At 41.5% G+C, this 11,429-nt stretch overlaps 1 protein-coding gene across 1 annotated transcript; it reads right to left on the bottom strand.

Moving 5' to 3' along the window:
* Nucleotides 1-1,211: 1,211 nt before the first annotated feature.
* On the bottom strand, nt 1,212-8,053 carry LOC121572122. The gene is made up of 5 exons (XM_041884047.2): nt 4,662-8,053; nt 4,283-4,406; nt 3,841-3,929; nt 2,621-2,938; nt 1,212-2,443 (listed from the first exon to the last, which is right to left on the bottom strand). The coding sequence occupies exons 1-5, from the start codon at nt 4,695-4,697 to the stop codon at nt 1,904-1,906; spliced, it is 1,107 nt and encodes a 368-aa protein (XP_041739981.1). The 5' UTR covers nt 4,698-8,053; the 3' UTR covers nt 1,212-1,903.
* Between the last annotated feature and the right edge of the window lie 3,376 nt (nt 8,054-11,429).

The raw sequence follows: 11,429 nt of genomic DNA, 5'->3' as shown, positions 1-11,429 counted from the left end.
CATTCCTCCATGCAGATCTCCTCTAGAGCAGTGATGTTTTGGGGCTGTCGCTGGGCAACACAGACTTTCAACTCCCTCCAAAGATTTTCTATGGGGTTGAGATCTGGAGACTGGCTAGGCCACTCCAGGACCTTGAAATGCTTCTTACGAAGCCACTCCTTCGTTGCCCGGGCGGTGTGTTTGGGGTCATTGTCATGCTGAAAGACCCAGCCACGTTTCATCTTCAATGCCCTTGCTGATGGAAGGAGGGTTTCACTCAAAATCTCACGATACATGGCCCCATTCATTCTTTCCTTTACACAGATCAGTCGTCCTGGTCCCTTTGCAGAAAAACAGCCCCAAAGCATGATGTTTCCAACCCCATGCTTCACAGTAGGTATGGTGTTCTTTGGATGCAACTCAGCATTCTTTGTCCTCCAAACATGACGAGTTGAGTTTTTACCAGAAAGTTATATTTTGGTTTCATCTGACCATATGACATTCTCCCAATCCTCTTCTGGATCATCCAAATGCACTTCAGACGGGCCTGGACATGTACTGGCTTAAGCAGGGGGACACGTCTCGCACTGCAGGATTTGAGTCCCTGGCGGCGTAGTGTGTTACTGATGGTTGGCTTTGTTACTTTGGTCCCAGCTCTCAGCAGGTCATTCACTAGGTCCCCCCGTGTGGTTCTGGGATTTTTGCTCACCGTTCTTGTGATCATTTTGACCCCACAGGGTGAGATCTTGCGTGGAGCCCCAGATCGAGGGAGATTATCAGTGGTCTTGTATGTCTTCCATTTCCTAATAATTGCTCCCACAGTTGATTTCTTCAAACCAAGCTGCTTACCTATTGCAGATTCAGTCTTCCCAGCCTTGTGCAGGTCTACAATTTTGTTTTTGGTGTCCTTTGACAGCTCTTTGGTCTTGGCCATTGTGAAGTTTGGAGTGTGACTGTTTGAGGTTGTGGACAGGTGTCTTTTATACTGATAACAAGTTCAAACAGGTGCCATTAATACAGGTAACGAGTGGAGGACAGAGGAGCCTCTTAAAGAAGAAGTTACAGGTCTGTGAGAGCCAGAAATCTTGCTTGTTTGTAGGTGACCAAATACTTATTTTCCACCATAATTTGCAAATAAATTCATTAAAAATCCTACAATGGGTTTTTCTGGATTTTTTTTTCTCAATTTGTCTGTCATAGTTGACGTGTACCTATGATGATAATTACAGGCCTCTCTCATCTTTTTAAGTGGGAGAACTTGCACAATTGGTGGCTGACTAAATACTTTTTTTCCCCACTGTAGATCAAACTCTGAAGTGCCTTCCAATGGATTGTACTAGAAGCCTACAGCTGTTTTATCGTCCTCACTACAGGATTGAATACATTTGACTGCCATTTTTGGACACAAAAAAAGTCATAGCTAAGTCACGTACATAATGTCAAAACCACAAAACCTGGTTGTATGTGATGTACAGTAGTAATATTGGTAACATGGAGCTTCATCATCTAGTGGAGCCAAACTAAGATATCAACAGGTCTCTATTACTTCTTTATACAACGGGGTGGGTCTAGTCCTGAATGCTGATTGGTTAAAACCGCATTCCATACCGTTTGTTTGAGTGAGTGAGTGGGTTTAATCTGGTTCAAGACCGTAGTGTTCTTATTAAAACTCTATAGTGTTTTTCAATGGGAGTGTTTCTTTCAACAGATCAAATAAGATTGACTTGAGTCTAAAATATGAATATATTATAATATTTATTAACTATTTGGCAAGTAACAAAATCCAAAAGGCACATAGGAAAATGTAGTGGTTAATTAAACTGTGTGGTACACACTTAACTTGTAAAAAGGTCTTCACAGTTTTATTTTCTCTAATTGAAACTGAGATTAACTGTCAAATATGTTGTGTACATTTGTGGCCGATTTAACTGAAATGAGGACAACATGGGGTTGTGAGGTCACCCAGTCTTAACAGGGCATCCACAGCCGTCCCTTCAGACTCTGTGACAGTCCCATTTCTCAGGGCCACCGCATCCCAAGTACTGGTTATTGGAGGCAAAGCGTTGGGGGATAGGCAGCTTTCATCGTCTTCTAATGGCAGTGTATCACAATCACACTCTTCGGGTGAGAAGTACTGGAGGTGTAGATTCTCAGGGCTTCTGTTAGAGGGCCTGTCCAGGGTCTGAATCTGGTTCCAGGTCCCTTCATCATCCATCAGGCCGGCCGACTCCTCATCCATAGTGAGCAATGCGTTCGCTGCCTCCAGCTCCACATCAGACCTCAGTCTGGCCTGGTTCTGATATTGGGGCTCCAAGATGGCTGACACAAAGAGCTGGTCCTCTCTGTGAAAGAGCCCCATCTCTTCAGCTGGAGATGGGTTGGAGGTGGGAATGAACTGACCCACTGATAGCTGGCTGAGGGTTGAGGTGTGATCAACTGGTGATGTTCCTTCAGGACAATCCACCTGTTAGTAAGAATGTATATTATTAGGAATGTATTTTGTATCTTTACAGACTCCCATAAAGTTGCCCATAAACACAGATCTAGGATCAGATTACTACCCCAGTCCTTCAGAAGGAAAACCTAACACTGACCTTAGATCAGCTACTAGAGGTACATTTCATCCTACTTCCTTATTTACCTGGGTGGAGGTGACGGCGGTGGTGACCTCTGGATGGACAGGCTCTTGGTGATGGAGCTTCAGTAGGTTGGTTATAGCCTGGTCCTCCTCCAGGGTTAGCTGGATCACAGCCCGACTCTGTCCCCTCTCTCTGGGCCTGGGTGCGAGGGGCCTCGGCCTGGGGGTGATGGGCAGATGGGGATGGTCCCTCCTCCAGGTGTGGCCACCCAGGTCTCTGGTAGGGTGGGGTTGTGTTCTGAAGGGGTCAGGTCTGACGAGGGGCGCGGGGCAAGAGGACATGATGGGGCGAGGGGTGTTGAGTTGGAAGCACTCAAAAACCTGCCATGAAGAAGGGTGGAGGGTAAGAAGGGAGAGGTATGGGTCATGTGTAGTTACTGCTTTTGTGTGCCAAATACACTACAAGCGGTCTGTTGTATATCCAGTGCATAATGTAGACTGTGGAGTCCTGTGTACCTCAGTTGGTAGCGCCAGGGTTGTGGGTTCGATTCCCAATGGGGACCAGTACAAAAAAAGTATTAAAATGTATGCACTCACTACTGTAAATCACTCTGGATAAGAGTGTCTGCTAAATGACTAAAATGTAAATGTGAAATGAGAAACTGCTTCATTTCAAGTTTCATTTGTGATAAGATCTACTCATGACTACCTTCAAGGAATGTAAGCTTTTAAATATACCACCAGAAGCACTGAAAACAGAGGATCCTCCTACTGTTCTAACCCCATCTCACTTCCACACCAAAACAAACAGTGACCTCTACTCTACACTGTGTCCTACCGTCCCAATTTCTTTCCACCCCCCTCGCCCTGTCTGACTAGAGGGAGGCAATCTAATTACACTCCCCCAGTCTGTCTGATCCCCCTTTAATCTCTCAACAACCCCCCAACGGGATCCCAGTCCCCCCCCCCCCCGTCCCCCCCAAGGCCACAGAGATAGCTCACTCCTACCCCATCATGGCCCCTAATATTCTCCACTAATCTCTAGTAAACTGGATAACCCCACTGAAAGGGGGCATTTAATACGTTGTGCTTTATGATTTTAGTCAATACACAGGGGGGATGGTTTGGGGGATGTACTCTCTCTCTTTCCCTCCCTCCTTCCCTCCCTCTCTCTCTGTTGACATTAACACACTACAGTTATCTGCAATTAAGGGGTTTCAATGTGCAAAAGGTAAGATGACTGCATAATTGATGAGCTGGATTATGACCAATGATGCTCTCACCTGCAACTCGGTCACGATGTTCGGTACCCGTCGTCCCCGGTGCATGGTGGGGTCCGTGTAGAAGAACTCAGAGGGAGTCATAACTGGAACTGATGGGGAAAAATGGTTCAATAAACAAATATAGGCCTTGGTTCATTTGGGAGGCTGGTCTTAATAAACTAATAAAGCCATGTCAAATCGGGATTCAGATCCAATTCAGGTACCAAAAGTGTTGATGAACATTAAACGGATGATGAGAGTAAAAAAAAAAAGAATACAGCCCTACTATTTCCAAGTCACCCCCAAAAGTAAATGTGTAATTTGAACCCTGGCTATGTCAAAGCCCTGTAAAATTTGACCCAGACTGGTATGTACCAAATCCCTAAAGGTCAAAGGTTAGCAGAGGGTCCAAGAGCTACATAGGCACCTGAGAGTGGTGGTGGTGCACCTGTCCTGTCCTCACCTGGCTGTTGGTGGGGTCTCCAGGGGTACTGGGCTGACCCCATGGCTGCCATGTACAGGGGCAGAAAGGAGGGATGGTGGAGGGTCCTGTTGGAGAATGGAGGAAGGACCACCTGCCTTGGGCTCTGTTGTTGGAGGAAAGACAACACAGATATTGGAATAAGACAAAGGTATTGGCTGCTGATATCTCATTTCAAGCATAATTGTCAAACAGCAAACACACCAGTCAAGATGATGGTAATGTTTTTATGTCATCTCCATTTACTCAGTTGATGTTTATTGTTGTAGGCTACTACTTTGCAATTCAATTGTAGTGTGTTGTTCGAAGTCTACTAAATTGTTACTTCTGTATCAGTAGGATATAATGCTGGAAAACTCACATTGACCTTTCCAGAACTTCCATGTCTGTCGCTCATATTGCTGCAAAGACCTTTATCTTTCACTACAACAAATGCAATCTGAAAGGAGCAGCAACGATCAATGCACAATGAAAATAGGCTAATAAAACTGTTTTGGAAGCTTCAATTATTTCTAATTAATTAGCAATAAGCTCTCAAGGTACGGAAACATGTTCGCACAAGTTTTGTTGTTGATTGATCCACAGGCGTCATAGCCAATTGATGCGCATTGGCATTTTGTAAATGAGCATGGCGCCACCAGCTGGCCATTCCAGGGAGGAATTAATCGTCTCTGATTTGAATAATATCTGTATAGGCCACTTCTAAATCCATTAAACCTACTTTCAATTATATAAATTATAAAACTATCGAGATGCTTTGTAGATCAGTGAAATTGCAGATTGGCAACTGTCTTAAATCTGTGGTCAATTATATCGTTAAGATAGGCGAGTATAAAAAACAAAACAAAAAAACATGCAGTCTGACTTTCCATAATGGGCAGAACACTATAAAGACGTTGCTGTAGTGCTTTGCATGCTGCTAGAATCGAAATCTTTGGTCAAGGAGCTGCATCTTCATTAAATAAATGGCAACTGGATTTTACTTCAGGTAAACTCATTAATATAAATGGTTTTATAACATTGTACTAACTTCTATAATAGTGATTCAATTCGTCTTAAATTCTACTGCAGGGCAGTAATTGATTCATTCTCACCCATCTAGCGTTTCCTTTAAACTGCTTGCATTGTTTGTGGCTTCTACTAGCCTATGATGCTTTTTAGAATACAGTTTTTAAATCAATGGAAATCTGATTGGTATGAACTTTAATTCGTCTTTCAGGAACTGTTCAGGTTAAGTGTCGGGATAGATGTCTTGTGGTGTCTGCGCTCTTGGCATTTACTGGTTTTGAACCTCGATTCGAAGCTATTGGTAAATTAATGATTCATTAACTTGTTTATTGACATGGTTTTGTTTCAAGAAATGTTAAGTGTAAACCTTTGACCTGATTTTTTAAAAAATCAGACTTGACCATACGCATTGAAACATTGAATCCTTTCCCCCCTGTTGGCGTTCACCCTATCACTAAGCAGTTAGTGTGGCTACATGTTCAGTATCCTCCCTCTGCCTGGCCATGCTGAGGTCAGAGCCCTCCTACTTCTCCTGTCACTCTGACAACAAGGGACATACCATACTACTCTTGCCTAGTTACATTGACACCAAAGTATGACCCAAGCACTTCTATGTTTCCGTTCTACTCTAGATGATTCCGACGGTATGTCTTAGTTGGGCAGGATATCAACCCTGATAACATGATCTTTAAACCATTAGATATTAATGAAGCGAACGATAAATATAATGATTGTGTTGATCTAGGTTCAAATGTCCTGAAATTTACCAGAAATAAGTATCACTTGTGATTCTTGTAATGTTAAACTGCTATACAGGTTGTAAATTGCTCATCTAATTCAAAGACAAGCTTATTTTCTAACTTTCATTTCAATGTTCGCCGTCTTCCTAAAAAAACATGACCACCTCATGAATTTTCCATTGTTGCACTTTCAGAAACATGGTTGACTGAAGAGACAGCAATGCTTTATGACATGTCTCCTTATAATGCTGTTCACCACTGTAGAACCTCAGGAGGGGGAGGAGGCGTGTCCGTTTTTGTTCATAAACATGTTCGATTCTTTGTAAGAGAGGACCTCACACTTACATCTGATAACATTGTTGTTGAATCTCTTTTCCTAAAAATTACCTCCAGTTCATTTTTTGGTTGTAAAGAAGTGGTAATTGGCTGCATCTATCGGCCACCCGATTCTGACATTGGTAGTTTCATTGATATCATTGCATGAACCTTGGATTTGATATAATAATGAAGATTTTTGTATTTTTATATTGGGTGATTACAACATACATGTATTTAAAAGTGAGAACCACTCACTGACATCAGACTTTTCGAATACTTTATACTCCAGCTATCTGTATCCCCTCATCTATAAGCCCGCAAGAGTGACCAGTTAGTTCACCTGCCACGCTTATTGATAATATATATTTTTTTACAAATTCTTTGAATAATGTGGTATACTTTATACTGAATTTTTTATCACTTTCCAATTTTACCCTTCTCTTTGGCAGCTGGAAATGAGCAGATGGGAATAATTAGTAGCATTAAATGGTAGAATATTTAACTAAAGTAATTGTGAGCGCTTTAAGATGGTTGATAATAGTTAATGGGATTTTTTAAATAATCAGGCCGATGTGGAGTCTGCTTACCACACTTTAATCACATCTTTCAACTCTGTATTTCATCACTGCTTTCCTTTAGTTAAACCACGTAAGAAAGCAGCAGAAGGGTTCTGGAAACCTTGGTTTACAACCGGTCTCAAAAAATCCTCAGTAAAAATAAAGGGGTTGTATAAAACATTTATCACAAATCCCTCTCCGCTGAATTCTGCAAATCACAAAAAGTATAAGAACAAATTTACTCCCCACTTCGGATATTTTACTAACAAATTCCAAGAATCCTTAAATAATAGAAAGTCAACTTGGAAAATCGTTTATCAACTGTTGAATAGGAAAAAGGCATCTCCAACTATCCCATCTCAATTTATTGTTGGAAATGAGACCTATAGTGATCCTGATGGTATTTTATGTGTATTTAATCACTTTTTTGTGAATGTGGGTTTTTCGCTGTCAAAGAAAATTGAGAAAACTGAAGGAAATCCCTTGGATTACATTAAGGGACATTTCCCTTCTCTACTTCAGTGTTATCCTCCTGATGTAATGGAGGTGATGGCGGTAATTGGTAACTTAAAGATATCAGCAGCAGGTCATGATGATATTGGTGAAATCGGTGTCTTTCTCGATCACTGAGCCTCTAACGTATCTTCACCAAATCTATGCAAACAAGATTTGAAAAATTGCCAAAGTTATCCCCCTCTATAAATCTGGGGATCCAAGGTCTTTTACAAATTATCGCCCAATATCTGTACTACCATGTTTTATATCTGTACTACCATGTTTTATATCTGTACTACCATGTTTTATATCTGTACTACTATGTTTTATATCTGTACTACTATGTTTTATATCTGTACTACTATGTTTTTCTAAAATCCTAGAAAAATGTGTGTATAAGGGTATGTTGAAACATTTAAATCAACACTGTATGAGCAACAACAACAAAAAACTACTCCACAGATATGGCTCTTTTGCAACTTGTGGATAAAATATTTACAGCCCTTAACAACAATGAATATGCTCTTGGCATCCTTTTAGATTTATCCAAAGCGTTTGACATATTACTTTCTAAATTGCATTATTACGGTTTTCATGATTATACATATAATTGGTTATATAGTAATGTTTATGATAGAGAACAATTTGTTTATGCAAACTGCTGTGCAGCTACCAGGGCCAAGATATCCTGTGCATCCCACAGGGTTTGATAATTGGACCTTTGTTATTCCTAATCTGAGCTGTAGCTCAGCTGGTAGAGCACGGCGCTTGTATCGCTAAGGTAGTGGGTTCGATCCCCGGGACCACCCATACACAAAAAATGTATGCACGCATGACTAAGTCGCTTTGGATAAAAGCGTCTGCTAAATGCCATATTATTATTATTATATCAATTACCTTGCAAACAAATTTGTGCACAAAACCGGAGAAATAAGCTTTTTGTGTGTATGGGAAATTTCAGGGATCTTTTATTTCAGCTCATGAAACATGGAACCACTTTACATGTTGCATTTATATTTTTGTTCAGTATAAGTCCCTATACTTTCAATGCATTTTTCTGAAAAAGTGGGTAAACTGCGGTAAGTCGCGTTTACCCTACACCACTGCCAGTAGACCACCCTCTCAGCAGAGGCAATTTTACACACATGAACACATGCAGAACAGGTAGCCTACATTCAATATAATGAGTTGAATCAAAACATCTTTACACCCTAGTTCATGAGCTGTCCATAATTCATGAGTTGAATGCTTGGAGTCTTCACAGATCATGTGACAAAACACTACCTTTCTTTCCTTACATTAATGACGAGTGTTATTTGTAATTATTAAGCATTTAACAATTGAATTAGAACATTGAACTTAAACCCTGTACGATTCCTGGATCTCTGAAAATGCACTGTGTGTAATGCCTACGTCACATTTAATGTTTCGCTGTGAGAACAGTTCTCATGCGCACACAAATCCAAAATCATGTAGGCCTATGCCATTGCAAAATCAAATGCTTCTAACCAAAAGTCAACTATAGGCCTACCATCATTGCTGGATGGATTGGATGTGCATTGGTGTCTAGCTGTAGGCTAGTTGTCTAGTGATATTGGCGACCATCAGTAGCTGATCCAGGAAGGAAGGAAAACAAATAATGTTAAATTTCTGTCCACAGAGAACACCCAAAGTTTGATTTGTTGCATTTAGGGGAGATAATGTCTCATTCAGGAAGGCTGATGCACCTGGTAATTCGCACCCTGACAATACATCAACATTTCAAAAGAGGGGGGGAACCTCATGTGAATGGAACCCTTGCCACAGCTAGGCCTACGTGGACTAGGCACTTAAGAGCAATTTGACCAGTCAAATACCGTGCCTTCGGAAAGTATTCAGACCCCATTACTTTTTCCACATTTTGTTACGTTACAGCCTTATTCTAAAATTGATTAAATATTTTTTTTCCCTCAGCAATCTACACACATACCTCAATGACAAATTGAAAACAGGCTTTAGAAATTTTGGAAAATGTATTAAAAATAAACAGAAATACCTTATTTACATAAGTATTCAGACCTTTTTCTATGAGACTCGAAATTGAGCTTAGGTACATCCTGTTTCCATTGATCATCCTTGAGATGTTTCTACAACTTGATATGAGTCCAGCTGTGGTAAATTAAATGTATTGGACATGATTTGGAAAGGCTCACACCTGTCTATATACGGTCCCATAGTTGACAGTGCATGTCAGAGCAAAAACCAAGCCATGAGGTTGAAGGAATTGTCCGTAGAGCTCCAAGACAGGATTGTGTCGAGGCACAGATCTGGGGAAGGGTACCAAAAAATGTCTGCAGCATTGAAGGTCCCCAAGAATACAGTGGCCTCCATCATTCTTAAATGGAAGACGGCCGGCCAAACTGAGCAATCGGGGGAGAAGGGCCTTGGTCAGGGAGGTGACCAAGATCCCAATGGTCACTCTGACAGAGCTCTAGAGTTCTTCTGTGGAGATGGGAGAGCCTTCCAAAAGGACAACCATCTCTGCAGCACTCCACCGAAGGAACGACAGCCCACTTGGAGTTTGCCAAAAGGCACCTAAAGACTGACCATGAGAAAAAATATTCTCTGGTCTGATTAATCCAAGATTGAACTCTCTGGCTTGAATGCCAAGTATCACGTCTGGAGGAAACCTGGTACCATCCCTACAGTGAAGCATGGTGGTGGCAGCATCATGCTGTGGGGATGTTTTTCAGCAGCAGGGACTGGGAGACTAGTCAGGATTGAGGCAAAGATGAATGGAGCAAAGTAGAGAGATCCTTGATGAAAACCTGCTCCAGAGCGCTCAGGACCTCAGACTGGGGCAAAGGTTCACCTTCCAACTGGACAACGACCCTAAGAACACAGCCAAGACAATGCAGGAATGGCTTTGGGACAAGTCTCTGAATGTCCTTCAGTGGCCCAGCCAGAGCCCAGACTTGAACATCTCTGGGGAGAGCTGAAAATAGCTGTGCAGTAACACTCCCCATCCAACCTGACAGAGCTTGTGGCTCTGCAGAGAGGAATGGGAGAAACTCTCCAAATAAAGGTGTGCCAAGCTTGTAGCGTCATACCCAAGAAGAAGAGGCTGTAATTGTCGCCAAAGGTGCTTCAAAGTACTGAGTAAAGGTTCTGAATACGTCATTATGGGGTATTGTGTGTAGATGGCAGAAAAACAATTTAATCAATTTTAGAATAAGGCAGTAATGTGGAAAAAGTCAAGGGGTCTGAATATACTGTACATTATATTCTGATTAACGCAACTATGCCATTGGACTCAAGTAGCCTGTTAAGGACACTACCATCAATGAACAAGTGTTTGAACACAGCCAAATACTTCAATGATTTTAATTGTCTGATGCACTTGTGCCAGTATATGACCAGTGCCACCCGTTGTAGTACAAGCTAGCCCCATGCCATGTTAGCTGATGGGACCAGTTACCATCTGTCACATGCGTATTGACTCTGGCTGATGAGTTTTTGGGGTATAAGCTCAGAATTGGGCTGCCTGTTAACAGTCAAGTTAAAGGCTTTAACTTACGCGTTAAAAATTCTCTAGGCATAAACCAATTAGTGCAGAAATGAGATGACAAGTCATACATGCTCATGACAAGTGTTACATGTTCTAGCAAAACCCTTTGAAGGCTCACTGAAATGGGAGCAACAAGAACCTGTCATTGTTCTATAGAAATTGTGCTTAGTTACACATTCCATGTGGAGTGAAGTACCAGAGATAAAATAAGCTGTACAAGTATGATTAAGGGGGAATCTGCAGCGCCTACGTTAATGACTTAATTCTATACCCATCGTTTCTTTAATATAATTGCGTCATGATCTTGTTTTACTCAAATGTTTAACTATTTGTAAAACACAGTTAACTATTTAAAACTCAGTCACTCCTTGCTGCCATAGTGTGGTCTATGACGCTGAGTGCTTAAGTACCTGTTTACCAAAAGTGGCCACTGTTAGAACTGCTGATTGCACCTTAAAATGCCA

This window comes from Coregonus clupeaformis, unplaced genomic scaffold, assembly GCF_020615455.1.
Source record: "Coregonus clupeaformis isolate EN_2021a unplaced genomic scaffold, ASM2061545v1 scaf0327, whole genome shotgun sequence".
Lineage (NCBI taxonomy): Eukaryota > Metazoa > Chordata > Actinopteri > Salmoniformes > Salmonidae > Coregonus > Coregonus clupeaformis.
This window is presented reverse-complemented; position numbering and strand designations above follow the sequence as displayed.

What these genes read in the sequence shown, in the direction of transcription:
- LOC121572122 (XM_041884047.2), bottom strand. Translation starts at nt 4,697, where the DNA reads ATGAGCGACAGACATGGAAGTTCTGGAAAGGTCAAT. An exon ending in GAAGTTCTGGAAAGGTCAAT is followed by an intron (nt 4,407 to 4,661) that starts GTGAGTTTTCCA and finishes CTCCAACAACAG; the next exon opens with AGCCCAAGGCAGGTGGTCCT. An exon ending in GAGACCCCACCAACAGCCAG is followed by an intron (nt 3,930 to 4,282) that starts GTGAGGACAGGA and finishes TTTCCCCATCAG; the next exon opens with TTCCAGTTATGACTCCCTCT.